The following is a 24,015-nucleotide window of genomic DNA, read 5'->3' on the forward strand; positions in this document are numbered from 1 at the left end:
GGTTCTCAGGGAAGAATCCAGAGATTGTATTTTTAATGCCGTAACTCCCCAAAGCCTGTATGTGGTCAATAGGCAGTAGTTTATAGTATACAGTATATGTAATTAGTATACAGTATAGTATACAGTATATATGTAATTAGTATACACTATAGTATACAGTATATATGTAATTTACAGTAGTTTTCTGCTTTAAAATTTTCCAGACCAAACAGCCATTATAACTAGAAAAGTACATTTCCTGAAAAAATGCAGACTGAATGAGCAGCTTAAGCAGTTGCTAGGTGGTTGCTAAGGTGTTGCCAAACAGTTACTATGGTATTTTGGTATTTTAGGTGGTTGCAATGGTATAAGTGGTTGCTATGGTATCCCAAGTGGGTGCTACATTGTTGCTAGGTGGTTGCTATGGTATCCCAGGTGGGTGCTAGGGTGTTGCTAGGTGGTTGCTAGGGTGTTACTAGGTGGTTGCTATGGTATTCCAGGCAGGTGCTAGGGTGTTGCAAGGCGGTTGCTAGAGTGTTGCTAGGTGGTTGCTATGGTATCCCAAGTGGGTGCTACGTTGTTGCTAGGTGGTTGCTATGGTATCCCAGGTGGGTGCTAGGGTGTTGCTAGGTGGTTGCTAGGGTGTTACTAGGTGGTTGCTATGGTATCCCAGGCAGGTGCTAGGGTGTTGCTAGGCGGTTGCTAGAGTGTTGCTAGGTGGTTGCTATGGTATCCCAGGTGGGTGCTAAGGGGTCGCTGGCTGGTTGCTAGGGTGTTGCTAGGTGGTTGCTATGGTATCCTAGACGGATGCTAGGGTGTTAAGAAAAATAAGAAACAGAAGAAGAATATACTGTCAGATAACACTTTAACACTTTCTGCTTCTCGTGAGCAAATATATTCAGTGATGTTGAGGTCTGGACTCTGGGGTGGTCAGTCCACTGTTCAGAGAACACCAGCAGCATCTTTGTTTAATTTTTCTTTCCTTTTCTAATAAGTGGCTTCTTGACGGCTACCCATCCTTTCTGATCCTTTCTGGATGGATAGAAACACCTGGAGATATTTTTCAACTTTATTTCTATTTGTTGTATGTTTTATATTTTCCTCTAATATGTTAAATACCACAAATAAACAGTGACTGTGTATTAAAAGATGAAGAAATATGTCACATTTCCACATATTTCCAGAAAATCAACAAAACACACTTGACCAGGGGCGCCAAAATTTTGCATATAGCTGTAAGCTTTCCACAGCTGTGTTTAAGCAGTTGTACTGTAAAAACTGTAAAGCTGCAAATTAATCAAAATCTGGCCTGGATGAGCTCTTACTCAAAACCAACACAGTCATTTTTGAGCCGAACCCTGGCCCACACTAATGATATGGTGGATTTCCTAACAGAGCAGACGAGTGATGAAACTGACCAACAAAACCCAGTCCCCTTTGATCCTGAACCCTGGCATTGTCCCAACTGCCCAAAACTCACAGTAACAGTAACAGTAACACCTTTGCCAACATCATCAGGTTAATTATCAACCTGTAAACAGTTCTGAATGCCGTCTAAACACAGAAGCTCAGAACGCAGCTGATCAGTGTTCATTCATGGGGTCTTCGAATTCAATCACTGCCCTAAAACAGTAAAGTCATCCTAATAAAATGCACCACAGCATTCCTGCTGTGTCTGCAAGACCAGCGACCGCAACGTCACTTACCATAAAAGCTGTAGGCCCAAACCGGCCTGGCCACAAACGATTTGTAAAGTTGTTTTTTTCTCTTCATACGTTTAAGCTCACAAAGCCCTCCTAAAGCTAAGTTCAACACTAAACTGCTTTCTTTTCTCAAACTCATTTGACCCAAATTACAACTCCCGCCTCTGTTGTGAGCTTATGTAGTTTAACTGCCATCACAGATAGCCACTCACCTTAAAGGGGAATTCAACATTTCTGCATAATTCAGTGGTTCAATGTAAACAGAGTGATTCAGAGTGGTTTGGTGTGAAGTGGTTGATTGTAGAGGCTCTGATTTCTTTACAGTGGTGGTGATGGGAACCAGGGGTCACCATGACTACAACACAAATATAGCCATTTTATTTACTATCCAAAACCACCAGTGAACCTACACGAGTCTTCTGAGCTTTTATATGGAATGTTGATGGTAAAATAATGAAAAACGTTTTCTTTGGGGACTAATTTTGCCTCACAACACTCTGCATGTTTACCTCCACCATAAATGGGTTTAAAAAGCATAGTTTTAGGCCAAAACTATCATCAAACAGTGTCTCATGCATCAGGCGGTGTATTTGTAACTATTTCATGTAATAACTTTCTGTAAGGGAGCTTTTAGAGGCATTAAACCCTTTCAGATGTCTGGTTCCTATCACCACCACTGTGAACAATTCTGACAGTTTACTTATCAGAAATGTAGTAAAATTGTTTCCCCTTTAAATGAGCAATTTGTAACGTTTTTAAGTTTGTAACATTTCAAAATAAACTAAAAAATCAGAATGTGAAAAAATAAGCCCCAGCCCATCCTGTCTCGTAATATTACTTTGTACCTCAAGAGGCGATAGTGAGTCACTGTAGTGTCAAGTCTGCAATCTGTCCAACATGGAAGGATGAAAAAGTAGCCGCCCGCTCCCGGCAAGAAAACACAAAGAAGTAAATTGAAGCAAAACAAGAATTAACATTGGTGCTGCTGTCCACTGCTGGAGCTCTCAGTGAGTACATGGATGAAGTTTGATGCTACACTCACAACAAGTAAACAGTGGGGGCACTGAAGAGGGAGGAGGAGGGACTGTGTGGAGTATAAGTTCGACAGGTTGTGTCATTTTCTATATTGCTCCTTTTAGATGTAATAAGTCTGGAATTTTAAGCCGTTCAATCATATTTTGGGACATATGATAGAATACAAACGACTGCATATTGCTTAGCAGCTTTTATCACTTAAAGGTGCAGTGTTTAAGATTTAGTGGCATCTAGTCCCTCATCCCTCTCTTTCCAAGCATGTAGTAGAACCTATGGTGGCTGTCAGGTTTTCTGCCGTTGCCTGTCCCAATTTTTACTTCTTCATGTTTTTGCTTCTTTGATGATTCACCCTCCACCCACTAGAGCCAGAGTTTGGTTTGTCCATTCTGGGCTACTGTAGAAACATGTCAGCGCAACATGTAGACCTCTGTTGAAGAGGACCTGCTCCCTATATAGATATGAAGGGCTCATTCTAAGCTAACAAAAACATGATTCGTAGTTACAGGTGATTATACACTAATGAAAACCGGGTTTTGCATACTATACTCTATTTCTGTGAACAGAGCCCCTAAATTTTACATACTGCACCTTTAAAGTATCCCTCAGATTAGGGGTGTCCATTCCTGGTCCTGGAGATCTACCAACCTGGAGAGTTCAGATCCAACCTGCCTGACTCTAATACTCAGGAGCTCCTAAAGCCTTCACAGGGTCAGGTGAGTTAGACCAGAACTGGAGTGAAAGGTAGATCTCCAGGACCAGGAATGATGTCTAATCCCATCTAATCCACTATTAAGTTTGTGCTCATAAATATGCAGTATAAAACTGTTCAGTTATTCTTATGTGAAAGCGAGTGTGGAGGTGACAGGGGTTGCTGATGTTCTGAAGCTTTTATGGTAGACTGTGTGCTGGCCCATCGCCCTGTGAAGCAAGGCTGTGTACTGTGATCTACCGTTCAGAGACCTCAGAGATGGTTTCAAGAGAACATTAACCACTTTAATGCCACTACACAGAGGCGCAGAGTACCTAGAGCAGTCCTGTTAAAAGTGTTTTGACAGCTTGTGGCACATGCTAAGTGTACTCTATCCCTCTGGGGTCCATGAACCCTAAAATCGATGTTTCTATATCTGTTTCTCTCTCTTTGTGATAAAACAGCCCATTAATCCAGTTCAAACATTTCCTGAATCTGTAGAGTCGCCCTTTCCATTCCATCTTATCACGAGATCGTACATGATTCACATCCGGAGTTATGAGCCTATGAAGAGGGGCTGAGATACGCGCCATCTGCCTCTCACCGTGTGGAACTGGTGGATTTGTGTGTCTGTCTACATTCTGTGTGAAACTGACCAGTGGACACTCAGGAAATCACTAAGGACTGACCATCACGCCGGAAACCCTTCATTCCTCATTCAGTCCACATGAGAGACACATGTAAAATGGCGTGCACAGAGTTCACAGATAATGGAAAGTAGTGACGAAGATACCCGATAATGATGATAACGATAATGATTTGAGAAGAAACATATGGGTATCATGTTATATGTAAGTGCCATTAAAGGCTAATTTAAGAAGACATGGAAAATCGAGAAAATGCCCTTAGACCCCAGAGGGCTAGTTAGTCGGCATGATGCCAAACTTTACAATAATATTACAGCAAATGCCATGACAATTACCGGTAATGGTAAAATGACACTTTTATATTACTGGACACAGTCTATCATGACAGTCTGCTATGACATGTTTATGGCGTTTTCATGTCAATGTTATGTAGCAGGGTCCAAGTAATTTGTTACTCAATCCATGTATATGAATATTTTCTACAAAAGAGGTTCTCATTTGCTCAAGTTTATTAGTAGCTTTGCACAGTGGTGCTGAAAGTGGGGTCCGTCATTTTTAGCGAAGTGGGTCACAATTTCATGTTATTTTTTTAAAACTGTGGCAGCTGTGGAGATGGCTTGAGCCACACTGTACATCCAAAACAAAGATAACCTACTTTATGCCACAATGTCACTATGATCATAATTGTTAATGTATTGAAGCTGAATCACTGACTTTTTCGGACTACACAGTCACCGCAGACTAAGGTTCGAAACTAGCCAAATAGTCAAATGGTGGCATTTAGGGTGTGTTCAGACTTGGTCAAATTCAAACGAACCCTGGTGCGACTGCTCTGTTAGTGAGCGATAGAATACCTATTTTCAAAGAAAATAATGTAGGATAACTGCAGTAAACAGATTTCTGCCTTGTTTCTGTGATTTTGTTTATATATTTGATTTGATTGTATACATACATTATGTTTGTTCTCTTGCTCTGACAGTGATTCTTGGTGAACCCCTAAGAAACGTGAGTTAAAGTGAAAAGGTAAAGCAGCTTAGCTGACCAATACACTGAGAAAGTACAGGCTGCAATGCTGACAGTTTAGCATATCATTTAGAGATGGAATGCTGCAAAAAGCATTTGGAAGCAGCTGTCCATGTTTACAGCTGCATAGAAAACTGTTATTTTTTTGGAAGCCATGAATGTTTTCTCCAGGCATTATTTTAAAATCTTAAGTTGCAAAAAGTGGAAGACAAAATGTTCTGTTAATTTCCATTTATTTCAAATGATATGATGGAAACGGCAAGGCTGTCACTGCATAAATGTCCAATCTCAAAAATCACCTTAATTTAAGTTGACTGGAGTTTTTCCATCCTACGTACTTGCAGTTTCAGAACTGCTTCACCATGTTGGAAAAAACTGTAATCTTCTGTTCGCTCCGTAGTCTGACTTTAGCAGTTTTATTACGAGGGGAAGTGGAAAAATGACAGCAAATAAGCCAAGCCTTTCACACTCAAGTGCTAACACCTAAAACTGTGTACAGAACTGACTAACTGTTTGGCTTCACGACTTGAGTCATTTACACAAACGGAAATCTTTTTCATGGATGGGCGTTTTGGCTGAAACGCTTTAATACATTCCAGATAAGGATGCCAGTGTATACAACGACCAACAATACCAAGTCGCTCCCTCTAATTAGTGAATTCGCTCCCAGCAGAAAACAGAAAAGCACTGACCAATACAAAGGGACAGTCTGGAACAGCCGCACATGAGCCTGAGGTCACCGTGAGCAATGCCAAGCATGGGCTAGAGGGGTATAAAGCCCCCTAGCACTGGGCTGTGGAGCAGTGGAGCTGCATTCTCTGAGGTGATGGAGCTCCGTCCAACACTTTTGGGATTAACATGAGTGATCCAGAACTGACCATCCATCATGACCTGACTAACACAGCAATGATCCAAGAGAATGCCTTGGATAGATCATAGTGGTCCCCTTGCAGTGGGATGAATGGGGCAGAGGAGGGCCGATAAGGTAGGTGGAGCTCGTAAAATGGCCAACAAGTGTACATATAAGGTACCTAATAAACTGGCAAGTACACTGTAAACTTAAATCAGTCGCATTTTAAAAATCTTATCGTCTTTTTGTCTTAAAAAGATTAAGTTAATTAACAGGTTTAAGCTTAAATAACTTTATATATGAGTTACATTTACTTTCTCATTTTCAACGATCCACAGTTCTGCAGCCCAAACAGCCCAGTCATGACAAATGGCATCTACTGAGCTGGCAGTGCTCTACTTTTTTGAGCTCTGTTTACTCTTCAATTAGTTACATTAACTTGAATCAAATGTTCTTCCTTGTGTAATGGATTGTCATCAATTACAACAACAGTTTTAAATGAGAGAAATAAGAGTTAAAGCCACACTATGTAGGATTTGGGGATTTGGAGACCTCTCTGGTGGAAATATGCAATTGCATGCAACATGCGAAAAAACATTTTGTGATGTTGGTTGTGTTTCGGACCCCCACAAGTGGATGAATCCGGCTTTTGCGAGTGCATTGAAAGAGATTTCGAAGAGAACTCAGTCAAAACTCAGTCAAAACTCGTCTTCTGATGACGTGAGTGAATTATCTACTATTCCCATATCTTCATCAGTATAATGTTGATTTTGCATTTGAGGCCTAAACATTGAGCTGAATGTTCTTTTTAAGTCTGCATGTGTTATGTTAATATGTAAAGATGTACAGCGTGGTCCAAAAAACGCCCACGAAATCCGTCCCAGTACCCCTGACTTTTAAATGATTCTTTCTGGCTTTACAGGGCGACTCCCAGCAGCGCACACCCTCCATATTTCAGTGGTTTCTTCTTTCTCCATACTCAGTAAAGCTACTTCTTTCAGTTTTAACAAAGAAATATTACATAGTGCTGCTTTAATTAACAGAAAACAACAAAACAGTTAAGAATACTGACAAAAAGTAAAGCCCCTCCCTCGTAGCTCCCCCTTGCTGGTGTGCAGTTAGAGGCTGTAGCTCTAACCCAGGGTCTCAAGTCAGGGGTCGGCTAATCATTTGAGTACAACTTTCAGGTTTTGCAAAAGACATTTTGTGAAGGACAGGCTTGTATATTTGTCATGAACGGCAAACAAGCACATGTGCATATCCAGACTTTTTGTAGATGTACTGCAAGTAGGTTTGTTGTAGCCAAACCTGTTGCCTGGTTACAGACATGTTTTGAGGCCTATAATTAGTCAGCTGAAAAAAAAACCTTTCCTGTCCAGCCTTCTAAGAAAACAAAGCAATTACATTAAAGTGAAAAGATTTGTAAGTGATATTTAAGGATAAATAAAAGGATAAAGATGCAGAGGTCATATAAAGCTGTTGTGTGGGCCAGATGTGGCCTCCAGGCTGGTAGTTTGAGCTCTTGCTGTTCATCCACGGTCAGTTTCTGACCATAGAGCCACTCTTGGATGAATGTTTTTTGGGGGTGGACAACTCTCAACCTAGCAGTGATGCTGAAATCGTATCGTCATATATAGTTTTCCTGTAATCTTCCACCAAAATAACAACTTCTACCCACCCCTAAAACATCTTCTGAGTTTTGACTACATCACCAGGCATCAGCGGGTGGGGCGAAATAGTGTTAACCAATAATAATGTAGAGTGTTCAAAAATGTTCTACATGGGTTAAGTGTTTTACAGCATTTATTTTTTGGATTATTCTGAGAAGGACTCTTATTTTGAGGGGTGGGGTTAGTATGCTGGGGACTGTAGTGCAGCGCATTGTGGAACAGGCTAGTATTAATAGAAAATGAAAATACTTTTGCTGGCCGGATAGGACAGCGTCGTGGGCCTGATTTGGCCCACAGGCCTTGTGTTTGACACATGGGCAGTAAACAATACAATATCATCATCTCTCCCTTCCACCACCCCCACCTATGATGGTCAGCTAGCTCAGAGACCCTCTGTCATACAGTGTCTGACTCATAAATACGTCACAGTACAAAAAGAAAATTAGTTTCCCATTCATGTTGACTTCAAAGCTATTAGTAACTGTAAGATTTCAGAGAGGAGGTAGATTTTCAGTCCTGTGCAAACAAAGGCACAATGTCTGAGTTTACCAAACAGGGCATAAGGTTAGGTCTACTGTGCACATACAGATTCACCCTAATATGGGTTAATATTTAACTAGGAGCTCCGTGGAATTAATGTTACTGGACAAGATCTGAGGTTCTGAAGTGTGGGTTTGATCTAGACTCCCTTTTGAGCTGTTAGGTGGCTTTCGTTTCTTCTTTCGTTTCACAGTAAAGTAAATGCAACCTCAGGAAGTGGAAACTTTTGGTATATACTTGGTCATTCCTCAAACAAAGGTAACAATGGTACAGTTAAAACTGAATGGAGCTTCTTAAACTTGAGGATTACAGAACACATGATGGAGAAGTGTGCTGTCCACACAAAACAGAAGTTTGGTCCTGTCTGTTTTTCAAAGCAAAAATCAAAGCAGTCATCACTGGCAAACAGAGGGTTACACTGTCAGGGTGACCACAGTACATCAGAGCGAGAACACTCTACCCTTCAATTTCAGATGGCACGCTGCCACTGTAACTATGGCAGGAAGAAAATCAGGCAACGTGTTGCATCATCTTATGGAAAAAAGCTTTTTTGTCGAGGAGAAAGGGTAGTTTGTGAAGCACTGTGTGCTGACAGAGGCTTTGAAAGGTTTTCAATGCATGCTGACCACATAGGAACAGTAAATATTGGAATTATTTTGCAGATATGTCGTGTTTCGGTGCTGAAGTCAATGTAGGCCTAATCATAAGAATGACTGGTAGCCCTTCACTGGGTTCAAGAACAGTAATGACATCTACATAAACCTTTACCTGATGACCAGGAGTGGAAATGGGCCAGAACACACCAGAACCCCATTTTGGGAGTAATAGTCGAGACAGAACAGCGTTCTGGCTCAGATCTCAAAAACCTAGATAACTATTTTTGACAGGGACACCACGTGTAATTGTTTTCTGTTCTGAAGTGTGTGTATGAACCGAAGTGTCCGTTGAACACACCTCAAGTTCAGACTAAAGCCCATTCTGCCAATGGCAAGCCATGGAGCTGTATCAGGCTCTGCCCACCCAGTCTCCATGGTAACAACTGTCAGTACACCATGTGTTGAGAGTGTAAAGGCAGCCAAGAAACTCCACGATGGGTAATAAAAGTGCGGTTTCGCTTTCTAATTTTCTTCAAAACTTGGTTCGGATATGCCGTCTACTCAGTGTAGCTAATATTGTTCAATGATTCATGTGTTATTGCTAAAGTATTCAGTCAGTGGGTTTTAAGTGTCCAGTGTAATTTAGCCTGTTAGTTAAGGCTACTCGAATATACGGTAGCGCAATGAATGATACCCAGCTAGCTAACCTGATAATGTCAGCCACTCATTATGAGCTAGGTACTAAAATATAAAGTTAAGTGACCCTTATTAGTCCCACAAAAGGGAAATTTCACCTCCGCATTTGTGCAGTGAAACACCACATACACACTGGTGACCACACTCACTAGGGGGCAGTGAGCCCTATCCGCAGCGCCCAAGGAGCAGTTGGGGGTTAGGTGCCTTGCTCAAGGGCACTTCAGGTACATCCTGTCAACTCAGGGGATCAAACCGGCAACCTTCCGGTTACAAGGCTGGTTCCCTAACCTCCAGCCCACAAGTGCCCCATCTGTTGGAAAAATAACTGGATACTTAACGTTTTCGACAGTCTAGGTCACATAATGAAAGAGGTAGTTTAGTATTTCTGATGTATTAAGGTTTTTTTGACAAACCTTTTGACGATTTGCTTTGTAGTCTCAGCCTTGTTGGAAAGCTTGTTTGGATTCCTGCGTTGTTGTTGGTTAACAGCAGTTTATAGAAAAGTGCAAATAGCTTTTTAGGAGGTGTTATTAGTTTAACTTTAGAAATTAGTGATGTTTCATTTAGAAAAACAGATTCTGTTCTTTTTTCTAGACTGTTCTTAATAAATGTTCTTGCTTTCTATAGAAATGGTCTCGTCTTTATTTAGAACGGTAATGTTAAATAGGTTTAAGGAGGTTTAGGTTATAAATAAAGTGGTGTTTATTTAAAGCATTAATGAGAATGAGGTCTGTAATGACAATGTCCATTATGAATAGAGACTTAGATGTACTTGCAACAATCAGTGAACATCTTTTAAAGAGTGTACACTCTTTAAAAGATGGTTCTTCAAAGTTCTTTAGTAAAAGGAAATGGTTCTATTTTGGACCATGAAATCTATATAGAACCATTTGCATGCTTAAATGGCTCTTTACACGGTCAATTAGTTCTTCAGATTGATGGAGAACGTGTTGTATCTGGTTCTATGATTGGGACTGTTAAATGACTTGTTTGATCATGTTTTTTTCCACAGGAATGAATAGGGTGTAAAAGTTTGTGCACCCAACTTTTTTCATGTTGATGCAAGTTCAATAGTAACACCCACCAGCAACCCCCTGGGCTACCATGGCAGCCGTGTAGCAACCACCTGGGATACCATAGCAACCGCATAGCAACACCCTAGCACCCACTCGGGCTACCATGACAGCCGCCTAGCAGCCACCTGGGATACCATAGCAACTGCATAGCAACACCCTATCAACCACTAGCTAGCTTAAACTGCACAATCACTGTATTTTCCTCAGGAAATGCCCATTTGTAATTTTTTGAACAGGGACTTCAACAGAGGCAACAAAATACACAGCCCTGCATTAACCCAACACAAAATAGGGAGAGGGTGGAATGGGAGGTAATGAAACATGAGGAGGGTAGACACTTCCAACACACCCTCCTCGGTCACACTTACAGTAATAACTACAAACAAAACAAACTACTTCACTGATGACAACAGCAAAGACATCAACAACAACTAATGTCTCTGTTTTGCACCAGGAGTGTGACACGTTCCAAGAGCCACTTTGCATGGCCGCACCCCCCAAAGCTCCCCACGGCAGCGTGGTCTGTGGCGGACACCACGATACGATGTTGTGTCTCCTTGCTAGCTGTGGTGTTCAAGGCTGTATCGCTAACAGTACTAATGTTCATGTGGGCTGAGTAGGAAAATGCTGCTGGATTTTATCTCCCTGTCTTTCTCCACCAAAAAGAAGCACAATGTGTGCTAGATTATTTAGTCTCTCTATTTAGCATGATGTGTGTGGTGGTTTTGAACCTAACACCGGCCATAAAGATCCACTCCGCTCCTTCTCCGCTGTGCAAAAGCTGCTACAGGCGGATTCCTTGCGGTTCAGACACAGATTTTTTGCGGAATACGCTCCGCTGTTTGAGTCCAAAGGCAGCGACAGGAGCGAGCCAGCGCATATTTCGGAAGGTGCAAATACGTCAGAAAAGAATTCCCATCCACAGCCTCACTTACAAGAACTATTAGACTTGGTGGGTTGAAAACTATTCCTGGTGTACGCTCTACAGAAAAACACGCTAAAGCTCATCATAAAATCAGTTATTTGTATGATTTTGCAGATGCAAGTAAGTCATAACAACATAAACCACTGTTTACACTTAATGTCATGCTTACATACATCTAATTAACACTCAGTAAAGAACAAAAAAAATAATCAGAAACGCTTTTTAAATAAAGACTTTTACTTTTTCACTTTAAGTACACTTAAAAAGATGGTTCAAGGTTTCTTTAGTAAAGACAGTGGTTCTATTGAGAACTATGAACACTCAAAGAACCATTTGCATGCTGAAATGGTTCTCTGCATGGTGAAATGGTTCTTCAGCTTGATGGAGAATGTGTTATGTTTATGGTTCTATATAGAAGCCTGACATTGTAACAATAGCAGAACCCTTTTTGGTGCTATCTAGAACCATTTTCAAAAAGGTTCCATATAGAACACATTCTCCATCAATCTGGAGAACGATTTCACCCTGCAAGGAACCCTTTAACCGTGCAAATGGTTCTGTGGTTATTCATGGTTCTATATAGGATCACTGTCTTTACTAAAAACCCTTAAAGAACCATCTTTTTTTAAGAGTTTATGCCTAAGAGCAGGTACACTCTTAAAAAAAGATTCGGTAACACTTTCTATTTTCTTTGTAAGCATCTATAAACACATTCATAACATGTTATAATGCATTCATAAGACATTATAAACATAGCTATAAATATTTATAAAAATGCATTATACATTATAGCCATGCTTATTATGCATTATGAATTGTTAACATAATACATTATAAGTACTGATCATAACAAATTATAAGAGCTCATAAGTCATATTTGTCCGCTCTAAGTAAAGTGAAGCGTACTGTACTAAAGCCTCCTCCAGTGTTCAGAGTGAGGCTTCAAGTTGAAGTATTTACTGAAGGATTTACTGAAACACTAAAACATTCACAATAAAGCAGATTACAGGCTTCAAATATCAGAGTTTAAACTAGAGCTGCCATCAGTGTTTTACCCAATGTGGGAAAGGTAATGTACACCACCGTTAGCTTGGTATTTGTCTTTACTTTACACTCTCCAAGCTGGGACTGACTTCTTTGGCACTGACATTATAACATGTTATTAACACTATTTATAATGCATTATATTAACAATTCATAATGTATAATAAACATGGCTATAAAGTTTAATTCAGTGTAATTCTTTTTAATACATATTTATAGCCACGTTTATAATGCCTTATGAATACATTATAACATGTTATAAATGTGTTTATAGATGCTTACAAATGCGACATTCATAAAAAAGTGTTACCAAAGATTCTTCAAGGGTTTTTTGGTAAAGACAGTGGTTCTATATAGAACCATGAGCACTCAACGAACGCTTTGCAGGGTTAAAGGGTACTTTGCATTGTGAAATTGTTCCTCAGATTGACGGAGAATGTGCTGTATATGGTTGCATGCAGAACCTTTTTGAAAAGGGTTCTATATGGCACCAGAAAGGGTTCTTCTATTGTTATCATATCTAGCTTGTAACCATAGAAGAACCCTTTTTGATGCTATATTATATATATTTCATGATGCCAAAAACCCTTTAATCATGCAAAGGGTTATTTGAGCTACTTGCTTTCAATCTCTACAACAACACAAAGCAAATTTAATTTGATCTGTTTTGGATAAAATCACAGCATGGCTGCTTACAGCTTGCTGTTGGGGTTGTGATGCTAGTAAAGCTGGAACTTCGCCTGCGTCTCTTCGGTCTCTTCGATCTCTTCAGTGTCAAGCGCTGAGTGAAGTTGCTCGGTATTGTCAGTTCGGTTCTTTGGGAAGGGAATGAAAAGGGACGACATCCCATTTACAGCCTGGAACAGTACAACTTCTACAAATAGTCTGCCATTTCCATTGCTGTTGCTCTGTTGTTGTTGTTTCCTGCTGGGCTAGAACCTGGACTAGTGTAAGTAAATTCTGGGGGCACAAATATTCAGGATTTTGGAATTGGCCGGTTTTACCGCCCTCTTTTCAAATGCGGGATTTGCATTTGAAGAAGACAGCAGTGTTTGAGGTTCACGGTTATGTCAGTTTCATGTACCGAACTCTCTTTCTTCAACTATGTCAATGCAAACACAGTTTTCCATTCTATGGCAACTTTAACAGATTCACTGTGAGACACCAGATCATTGATGTTGAGAGAAGGGACAGTACAGAGCTCTGAGGCATGCCTGTACTACGTGACAAACGCTGTGATGTTAAATTATTGATTTTAACAGACTGTTTCCCTGTATTATACTTAGGTACTTGTGTACTTCTGTCACCTCGCATATCTTCCAAAAGAAGACTGTGGTCGACCAAATAAACAAAGGACAGTATAACTTCTGATACTTGTCAAAAGAATCTGAAGTAGTTTGAGAAGAAATGGTGCTGTTGAGATATTTGCACATTTGAGGCATTTACAAAGTCACATCAGTTCACCCTGTGTCTGCTTAATGATCAACCCACAGGACACAATGATCAACGCAGGACAAATATAAAGGGCCTGTTGGTACAGAGGACTGAAAGAACTCTAGTAACAAAAATTGTGAACGAATGGCAAAGAATAAGGCAACCATGAAGCTGGCTCTGCTGATGATACTGGTGGTACTGACCAATGCAATCCTAGCAGCAGAGAATATGGGCACTGAGGAACCAGACCTGCCTCAAGTAGGGACTCGGTCAACCTTCGCAGCCCTGGACGATGTCCGTCTCATAGCGAACGGCCTCCTGCAGCTCGGCAAGAACCTGAGGGACTTCGTGCAGAAGACAAAAGGCCAGATCAACGACATCTTGCAAAAGCTCAACATATTCGACAAGTCCTTCTACCAGCTCTCTGTTCTGGCCAGCGAGATCAAAGAGGAAGAAGAGGAGCTAAAAAAGACCACGGTGGTGCTCAAAGCCAACAACGACGAGATAAAGAGTCTGTCGCTGGAGATAAACTCCAAAGTAGAGGAAATCATGACGGAGAGAATCCAGCTGCGGAAACAGGTCGGGGGGCTGGAGGAGAAGCTGAGTGGGCTTTCTCAAGGCCTGCTCTCAGCAGATCAGGTTGCAGAAATTTCTGCGTTGAAGGTAAGACGGGCAAACTTGTGAAGTTTCTCAGCCGCACAGGTCAAGTGCTAATGCTAAGCATCTGAGCCTGCCAGACAACTTTGTTGTATGTCATGTAACTACAGAAAAAGGCTAGAACCCCATTGATGTTCCTGCTTTAACTGCACACTTGGGGTGCTTTAGCACAGACGGCGCCTGACACAGCTGAAACTTAAATCCCGACAGTGGGCCGCTAATCAGTTCTTACCAAAACCACCCCGAGGCATATTTAGTTATGAATGAACTAATCAAAGAAGTAACATTTGGACTGTGCCTGAAATGTTTTGTAGTGTGGAATTATTAAACTTGCTGGACTTTTTTTATGAAAAGTGCAGAACCCCGGCCCTCTTAATGGTGCAGTATGTAAGATTTGGTGGCATCTAGTGTTAAGGTTGCAGACTGCAACCAACTGAATCCCCCTCCGTCACCCCTCCCTTTCCAAGTGTGTAGTAGAACCTACAGTGGTCATCAGGTTTTCGCTTCTTTCATGACGAGGATTCACCCTCCCTTGCTTTTACTACTAATTAATAATAATAATAATAATAATAATAATAATAATAAGTCTGATCCTCCATTTTTGTCTATATTTGGGTTCTCAAACTTCTCACAACACAAAATGGTCAGCCAGCACCGGCAATGACCACTGATTCTTCTCCCAACTGGAGCTACAGCGCACCAAATTCAAGCTGCTGCTTCAACGTAAAAATGCAAAAGGCATCTCTGGAGCCAGAGTTTGGTTTGTCCGTTCTGGGCTACTGTGGACACATGGTGGCGCAACATGGCGGCCTCTGCTGGAAGAGAAGCCTCTCCATATTTGGATATGAAGGCCTCATTCTAATCTAACGGAAACACAATGATTCACAGTTACACGGTTTTGTAAACTGTACTCCATTTCTGCTAATAGATCTCCCTAAATCGTACACACTGCACCATTAAAGTGCATTTGTTCTGGGTAAATAACCACTTACAGTTAATGCTTACAGCTAATTGCTAACCTTTGAAACACAATTTTAATGCTATTTGGTTACTAGTGTCCTCTTACCAAACTGTTATCTACTAACTGTACGTTCACATTAGAAGGTGACAGAGCGACAGGTAACCAGTCGTATCCTATAAGACTGTGATTTGTAGCTGTGATTTAGCAACAAGTGACACGGCGACAAGTCGAGATATTGAGACAAGTTGACTTTTCTCAATTTTTTTCAAATGAACTTTAAAGCCACAATTGACTGGCTCAAACAAACTCCTTAGACCAATAATAGACAAAGGGGGTCCGAGGTGTTTAGCCTCAGCTCTCTGAACTTTTCTGCCTATCACCGTTTGGTTCTTATTCCCAATAGTATCGTTCAAAAAAAAGGAAAAAAAATTATATACTTGTAAACTCATTACTGCGGTTCATACTTTAAACCAAACAGTGATACGTTTAGGGCAAATTAATTTTCATTTTCAGAAGCCAAAGTGTACATGCCCACACGCGACAAATAGCAGCCTCAAACACACCCACGAGAGACAAACGAGGTGACATTAGCAGCTTGTCGCCTACTAATAAGAACATACGGTAAGGCACTGACTCATAAAACAGAAGACAGCAAGGCAGCTGGCTTCAGCTATGGACACAGCCTTTGAATAATTTTAGAAAAGACAAAAGGACTCAGGTAAAACACGTACACTACCAGATTTGACAGCACACACCTGGCTGAACAGGCATTTTTCATAATGATAACATTTTGATCTAAAGCTTTATACCTAAAGCTGCACTACGTAAGATTCCCTGATCACCCTCTAAAGCCTGAAACTATGAAGAGGTGTCAGGTTGGGTGTTTTTTGGACCACATCGTTTGTCTTTACATATTAACGTCACATGCACAGGCTCAGATTTGTAGTGGTTTGTTTAATATCAGGTAAATATATGACCTTTTTGTAAGAACGAGAGCTATTTAAATGTAACATAGTTGACATTTTTCACCACATGGCATTTTACCTATCAGGCTAATGTAAATGTTGACATTAAACACCGATCAGGCACAACATTATGACCACCTCCTTGTTTCTACGCTCATTGTCCATTTTATCAGCTCCACTTACTATATAGGTGCACTTTGTAGTTCTACAGTTACAGACTGTAGTCCATCTGTTTCTCTGATACTTTGTTAGCCCCCTTTTACCCTGTTCTTCAGTGGTCAGGACCCCCATGGACCCTCACAGAGCAGGTACTATTTGGGTGGTTGATCATTCTCAGCACTGCAGTAACACTGACATGTGTAGTGTGTGTTGTGCTGGTCTGAGTGGATCAGACACAGCAGTGCTGCTGGAGTTTTTAAACACTGTGTCCACTCACTGTCCACTCTGTTAGACTCCTACCTTGTCAGTCCACCCCGTAGATGTAAGTGAAGAACACTTTCACAATGCAAAGAACCCTTTATGCAGATGGTTCTTGGAGTGTTCATAGTTCTATATAGAACCATTTACTTTACTAAAGAACCATAGCCCCTGAAGCCCCTGAAGAACCATATTTTTTAAGTGTGAATGGTGGTGATAGGAACCGGACGTCTGAAGCATTTAAAGCGCCCAAATCATGTAAAACAAATACACCGATCAGGCACAGCATTATGACCACCTCCTTGTTTCTATGCTCATTGTTTATTTTATCAGCTCCACTTACTATATAGGTGTGTGTGTTGTGCTGGTCTGAGTGGATCAGACACAGCAGTGCTGCTGGAGTTTTTAAACACTGTGTCCACTCACTGTCCACTCTATTAGACACTCCTACCTTGTCAGTCCACCTTGTAGATGTAAAGTCAGAGACAGTAGCTCATCTGCTGCTGCACAGTTTGTGTTGGTCATCGTCTAGTCCTTCATCAGTGGTCACAGGACGCTGTTGGCTGGATATTTTTGGTTGGTGGACTATTCTCAGTCCAGCAGTGACACTGAGGTGTTTAAAAACTCCAGCAGCACTGCTGTGTCTGATCCACTCGTACCAGCACAACACACAGTAACACACCACCACGTCAGTGTTACTGCAGTGCTGAGAATGATCCACCAATAGTACCTGCTCTGTGAGGGTCCATGGGGGTCCTGACCACTGAAGAACAGGGTAACAAAGTATGCAGAGAAACAGATGGACTACAGTCTGTAACTGTAGAACTACAAAGTCCACCTATATAGTAAGTGGAGCTGATAAAATGGACAACGAGCTTAGAAACAAGGAGGCGGTCATAATGTTATGTCTAATTGGTGTAATGTTCCCGTGTTCAATTGAAGCTAAAAAATAAAAAAATTAATGTTGATGGTTGATGAATATAGTCTTTGACTATGCAGTGTTATTCACACAATATTTATTAAAAAAAAAGAAGAAAGGAGATTAATAAAAAGTGCTCAAATATCTGACACTGAAGGAAATGACATCAACTGCCATTGGTCGCATGGTGTCACAACAAACCATTGCTTATGTTGACAGGCGTTTCCTGTTAGTAACTTTAAATGAACTTTAAATGAACTTCAGTGTGTTGCATTGTTTAAGGAAGCCCTATCTGCAAATGCATTTATTATTTTGAAACAAAATAATGCAACCATGAAAGCTTTTTATGTTTATTTTGAAATCTACACTTACTACTTGGAAATGTGGGTGTTAAAAAATGAATTCTTAAATGTTTTCATAGTTTCCAGCTAGATGTATATCGAGGCAGGTGTATTATAACATATAGTTTTTATAAAATAGGAGAGCAGGAGAGTGAATGCCAAGAGCTGGATCATTACCAAATTTTAAAGTTTGAATTTCAGTTCATTGTTTTGATGTCTTCTAAAATGTGTGAAATGGTTCAAATAAGAAAAACCCTTTTTGAATAAATATGGCAAACACCTTAAATTTTTTGATCAGGAGGTGATCCAAGCCCAAGAGAGGAGTATCTCAGAGCTGCTGAAGGCGGTGAAGGAACAAAGTGAGCATCTCAACTACCAGAAAAACAAGATCAAGGGTTTGGAGAATAAGGTAGAATTTTTTGGTTGGATTTCAAATGTATTAAACAGACCTCTTGTAGGTGTAATCTGCCCATCCAAAAATGACTGTAAAAAAAATATATATATATATATATATATATGATGTATTCAAACTTGCATGATTGAAGCATAAAATATGTAAAACTGTGTCACATTTTAGCTCAACTCTGCCAGTCTTCAAGAAACTACCTCTAAATTTCGATGGGACGCCCAAACCTACGGCATGTCAGAATATCTGTCCAACTATTCCACTGATGGAAGCTTCTCGAGTGGTGAGGACACCAATGATGTTCTTCTTTGAACTATGTTATAAGAATGGCATTGTGAAAAGTCACCATTTTTTCATGTACCCCAGATGTTGTCGGCCAGCTGAGACACGTTTGATGTACAGATTTTGCTTCTTTAGTTTAAAACTGGTGCTATGAACCAAATGTAGTTGACAAACACTAGAAGTCAATAGTCACCCAAATCTTATATAAATATAACTTATATAAAACTTCTGTCAACCTGCATCCAGGTCTTCAATGTCACGTAGACTTGTCGATGTGAATTTTAGACAAGTGTTGAATTCCGATTGGTGCATGTGCTTCACATACTGTTAAAAATGAGAGGTCAGCTCAACTCAAAATGATAGAGTAACTGATTACATGACTTTTCTTGAGTTGACTCAACTTGAGGACACAAGAGTTCACAACTCAAACTTCTTAACTGGGTCAAAGTTCTCCTAATATTTTAGTTCTGCATCTCAGTAAGGTAAATAAAATCCACAGCACCACTCCAGAACACATGAAGCAGCTCAGATTTTGTGTCTACAAATGTTTTATACACTGGAGAAAATATTTGTTGTTTTAACTTTCGAAGCATAGCATCGTCTCATGTGGTGCAACTGTCTAATAATTCATCCCAACATCAGGAGATTGTGAGTTTGAATCCCAGCGATACCACAGCTGTCCATGTCCGGAAGCCCAAGAGGAAAAAATGCCAGATGGGACTGTGTTATAGAAGGACTGCCAGCTAGTGGGGAAACTGAGTAAAAACACAAATCCAGTTTTGTTTATCTAACTGAGATGCAGACCTAGAAACAGTATCTGGGAGAATTTTTGACTCAACTAAGAAGTTTGAGTTGGGTGAACTCTGGTGTCCTCAAGTTGAGTCAACTCAAGAAAAGCCATGCAATCAGTTACTATATCATCTTATGTGTTTATAAATACAAACAACAGAAAGTTTGAGCGTAATCTAGCATCTAAATGCTTGAGTGATGCATGCGAATGTGAGTTAGATTCTATGGTGGAGTCAGAATTCGACACCTGTTGTCTACAATGTTCTGCCTGCTGTGTTACAGCTTACAGTAAGTCAACCTGCACTCTAAACCACACCTAAACCACATGGTTTGAGCAGGTTGAGAGATTTGGGTGACTATTGACTTCTAGTGTTAGCTACATTAGCCTCGTAGCTTCAGCGCTAAACTAAAGAAGCAAGATTTGGACACAAATCTTGCCTCGGCTGGCCAACATCTGGGGTGGGTGAAAAATTGCGTAAAAAGTCTTTTGGACTGCAGATCTCTGACAGTGGTGCTATTGCAGATTTCCCAAGGGACTGTGGCGAGGTCTTCAGCATGGGAGAGAACACTAGCGGCCTGTATGCCATCAAGCCAAACCAGTCAGAGCCGTTTCTTGTGTACTGCGAATTCACACAAGGTTAGAACACACATTTACTATTCCAAACATGGAGTGACTCTCTCAATTGGTTGTATGCAGACAACCTCCTAACGTCACCTCTGCTCTCCATAGAGGGGGCGTTCACCGTCATTCAACGCAGACACGACGGCTCTGTCAATTTCAACCTGTCCTGGCAAAGCTATGAGGATGGATTTGGAGACTTCAAGAGTGAGTAGCACATATGGAATGCTGGTTCTCCTGCAGATAAGAATGCAGGAATGAGATTTCCGCTCGACATCACTGTGCTGACACAAGCAGCCAGGAGCACAGTGGAGAATTCTGACTTGACATTTCTGACAGCTAAAATTTCAGCACCTTTTGACTGTCACAGCCTTTTTCAGGCCTTTATCAGCCTCTAGTGTATCCCAGAATTTCACCCCAAACTAAGCATGATGTGGAGACTTGACCGAGTTACATCAGTTGTTTACAGTTGTTTAGTGTTTCTTGTATATAGTAGGAGGATGTCACTGATCTCCAGTCTCCTAAGCTGGGAACCCTCAAGGCCTTCAAGACCCTCACAGAAGACCTGATTGTTTACGAGAACTAATATCTGTAATATTAGTTCATTTTTAATCAACTGAGTGTACATATCTGATGTAATTAAACTCTGCAAGCATTGTGTGTTTTATTGGTTTATTCATTATTTAAGTTTTGATTGGAAACAAAAAGCTTTAAACTATCAAAACGTCCATCCAAAGTATCCAATCAAGATTTTTTTCTATGTGCTATCAATGTAGACTGATTGGAACTTACATGTTAGATTAACCACAAACGTAATTAGGAAGTGATAGCAGAACCATTTTTTTTCAGAAATAATGTCACTCTAGGCCTTCTAGAAGTGTCACTGACAGCAAATACAAGTGGTTGAAACATATAAAACACAAAAGTTTCAAATCTCTGTGTTTAATTTTTTGTGCACCACTGTTAGCTTAGCACTAACATACTATTAAAATCCCATAGGGGTGCTAGCAGGAATTGTTATTAATTATTTTTCCCCTTATATTTTGACCAAGTTTTGACATTTACAGCCCAAACTGAAGACTTAACTGTAACAGTCATGGTTTGCCACTTAATCTCCTACTGACAGTAACAGTAGTGTAATGCTTTAGTGCTAAAGAGAGCCGGATATCTCTGCTTGCTTTCTAGAGATCAAGACCTGTTAATTGTGTTCATTTGTAGGTGAGTTCTGGCTTGGCCTGAAGAAGATCTTCTCCATCGCCAGGCAGGGTGAGTCTCTCCTGCGCCTTCAAATGGAGGACTGGAAACAAGAGAAACATTCCACAGAGTTCCAGTACAACCTGGAGGGCCCTGATTCCAACTACACCATCCACCTCAAGCTAGTGGGCCCGACCCCTGATACAGACTTCCAGGCAGTGAGATTCTCCACCCAAGACCACAATGATGGGTACCATGACGAAAGCTGTGCCCATGACTACACAGGTACTGCTGCGTTTACATTATGTGTAGTATTATCTAGCAGTTAATAAATAGTCTTGTTGTCATGGAGCCTTCAAATGTTCACTGAATAACCACACCCACTTACCCAGCCTTCATACTCACACTGAATAACCACGCCCACTCACCCAGACTTCATACTCTCACTGAATAACCACGCCCACTCACCCAGCCTTCATACTCTCACTGAATAACCACGCCCACTCACCCAGCCTTCATACTCTCACTGAATAACCATGCCCACTCACCCAGACTTCATACTCTCACTGAATAACCACGCCCACTCACCCAGCCTTCATACTTTCACTGAATAACCACGCCCACTCACCCAGCCTTCATACTCTCACTGAATAACCACGCCCACTCAGCCACCCCTCATACTCCCACTGAATAACCACGCCCGCTCACCCAGCCTTCATACTCTCAATGAATAACCACGCCCACTCAGCCACCCCTCAGACTCCCACTGAATAACCACGCCCACTCACCCAGCCTTCATACTCACACTGAATAACCACGCCCACTCACCCAGCCTTCATACTCTCACTGAATAACCACGCCCACTCACCCAGCCTTCATACTCTCACTGAATAACCACGCCCACTCAGCCAGCCTTCATACTCACACTGAATAACCACGCCCACTCACCCAGCCTTCATATGTTCACTGAATAACCACACCCACTCACCCAGCCTTCATATGTTCACTGAATAACCACGCCCACTCAGCCAGCCTTCATACTTCCACCACTACAGCTAAGCTAACGCTATTAGGCTTTAATAATATTCAGAGACAGCTTTTGAGTTTAAATCTTGGCTGAAGGAAACATGTGAGCTTCACTATACAAAGTACGCAATATGTTATTTGTCCTTTTTACATGCATCAACTGTCTGTGTTTAAGCTAGAGAGCTGCAATTAAATGTAAATATATGCCAAGCTAGCTTGGTGCTATCATAACATTGGAATTCCCATTAGGGTGCTAATGAAAGTTGGCATTATCTTAGCAGTGGCAAATGGGAAAAAATGACCTTTTGTGAAACACATCATACACAGACTGAATTAAGGTGGTATTTGTTTTTATACTTTCAAAGAGCACAGAGACACATATTTAAACATAACAAAGTAACATATACTCTTTGAAGAATATCAGCTCCCGGAAATAGCTTCCTTAATCTGGCTGTTAAGGACGACTTCTGAAAAGTCTGTATTACAAAATTTCAAAAATTTGATTTGCATTCTCTCAGTAACATTAATCATTATTATAATACTGTAATAATGCCTACCGCTTACAGTATCTTCTCTGGCTCTTTTTAAGGAGGATGGTGGTTCAGAGCTTGTGGCGACATCAACCCGAATGGTAGATGCATCCAGAGCAGACCTCGCAGGAAGGGAATCCAGTGGAAGCATAATAAAGGACAAGGCCACTTAAAATCCTCACAGATCTCCATTCATCATGCTAAAAAAACTTAGCCTGCACATCTGCAGTACGAAAGACACTAGTATGACACCAATGATGTCATCATTGCTCTCTGACTTTTTGTATTGTATATTAATTAGCTGCACTATAACAGTTATGAAATATATAGGCATGACAGCCCCTTGCCTGGTGATAGGCTAACACGTGCCCCATTAGTCTTAGGTAGATAAAACAAATAAAAGATAAAAGAAAAAAAGAAAAGTTTTGATAAATTTTATTTATATTTTTGTTTTTGCTGACCAAACGGTCAACCGTGCCTTCCTAAAGCAGGCAGCTCCAATCAGGATAGAGACTTATCACAGAATTTTTATATATAACTTTAAGTTGGGTGGTAAATTGACTGTTTTGTAAACAGTGGAGTCAAAACATCTGCTTCCATTAATGTGGACTTAATTTAGTGGACAATCACAGAGCACTGAGTTTCCTCATGCAGCAGTATTATTATTAACAGCTGTTATTATTTTTACACAACTTCTAATAAAGGCTTCCTTACCTTACAGAGACTGTGTACCTATTGTTTTTAAATCATGATGTAGCAAAAAGATGGGCTTAGTGGACCAAGTAAGTCATGCAAGGCTGGTCTGGTCACTCGTTTGTATGTCCAACTAAGCAAATCTTTTGTCTGATATAGACAATGTAGAGTCTGTTGCTGTGGTTTGTTGACTTTAAAGGCTGTATAATATGCTTTTGCTCATTCTTACGTCATGACTATGACATTATTATCTTGTCCCCACTCTTTACTAAGTAATGACTATGACTTAATTATCCTGCTCCCACACTAT

The 24,015-nt window shown here is 40.7% G+C and overlaps 1 protein-coding gene across 1 annotated transcript; it reads left to right on the forward strand.

The window, feature by feature from the left end:
- Positions 1 to 13,794: 13,794 nt before the first annotated feature.
- Positions 13,795 to 23,732, forward strand: LOC118825525 (angiopoietin-related protein 3-like). Its single transcript, XM_036596173.1, has 7 exons — positions 13,795 to 14,569; positions 18,465 to 18,575; positions 18,744 to 18,855; positions 20,167 to 20,280; positions 20,374 to 20,469; positions 21,481 to 21,741; positions 23,072 to 23,732. Exons 1-7 carry the CDS (start codon positions 14,051 to 14,053, stop codon positions 23,224 to 23,226), a joined length of 1,368 nt encoding a protein of 455 aa, XP_036452066.1. The 5' UTR covers positions 13,795 to 14,050; the 3' UTR covers positions 23,227 to 23,732.
- Positions 23,733 to 24,015: the final 283 nt, after the last annotated feature.

Source organism: Colossoma macropomum, unplaced genomic scaffold, assembly GCF_904425465.1.
Source record: "Colossoma macropomum unplaced genomic scaffold, Colossoma_macropomum, whole genome shotgun sequence".
Lineage (NCBI taxonomy): Eukaryota > Metazoa > Chordata > Actinopteri > Characiformes > Serrasalmidae > Colossoma > Colossoma macropomum.

What these genes read in the sequence shown, in the direction of transcription:
- LOC118825525 (XM_036596173.1), top strand. Translation starts at nt 14,051, where the DNA reads ATGGCAAAGAATAAGGCAACCATGAAGCTGGCTCTGCTGATGATACTG. An exon ending in GTACTGCGAATTCACACAAG is followed by an intron (nt 20,281 to 20,373) that starts GTTAGAACACAC and finishes TGCTCTCCATAG; the next exon opens with AGGGGGCGTTCACCGTCATT. An exon ending in CTGTGCCCATGACTACACAG is followed by an intron (nt 21,742 to 23,071) that starts GTACTGCTGCGT and finishes GCTCTTTTTAAG; the next exon opens with GAGGATGGTGGTTCAGAGCT.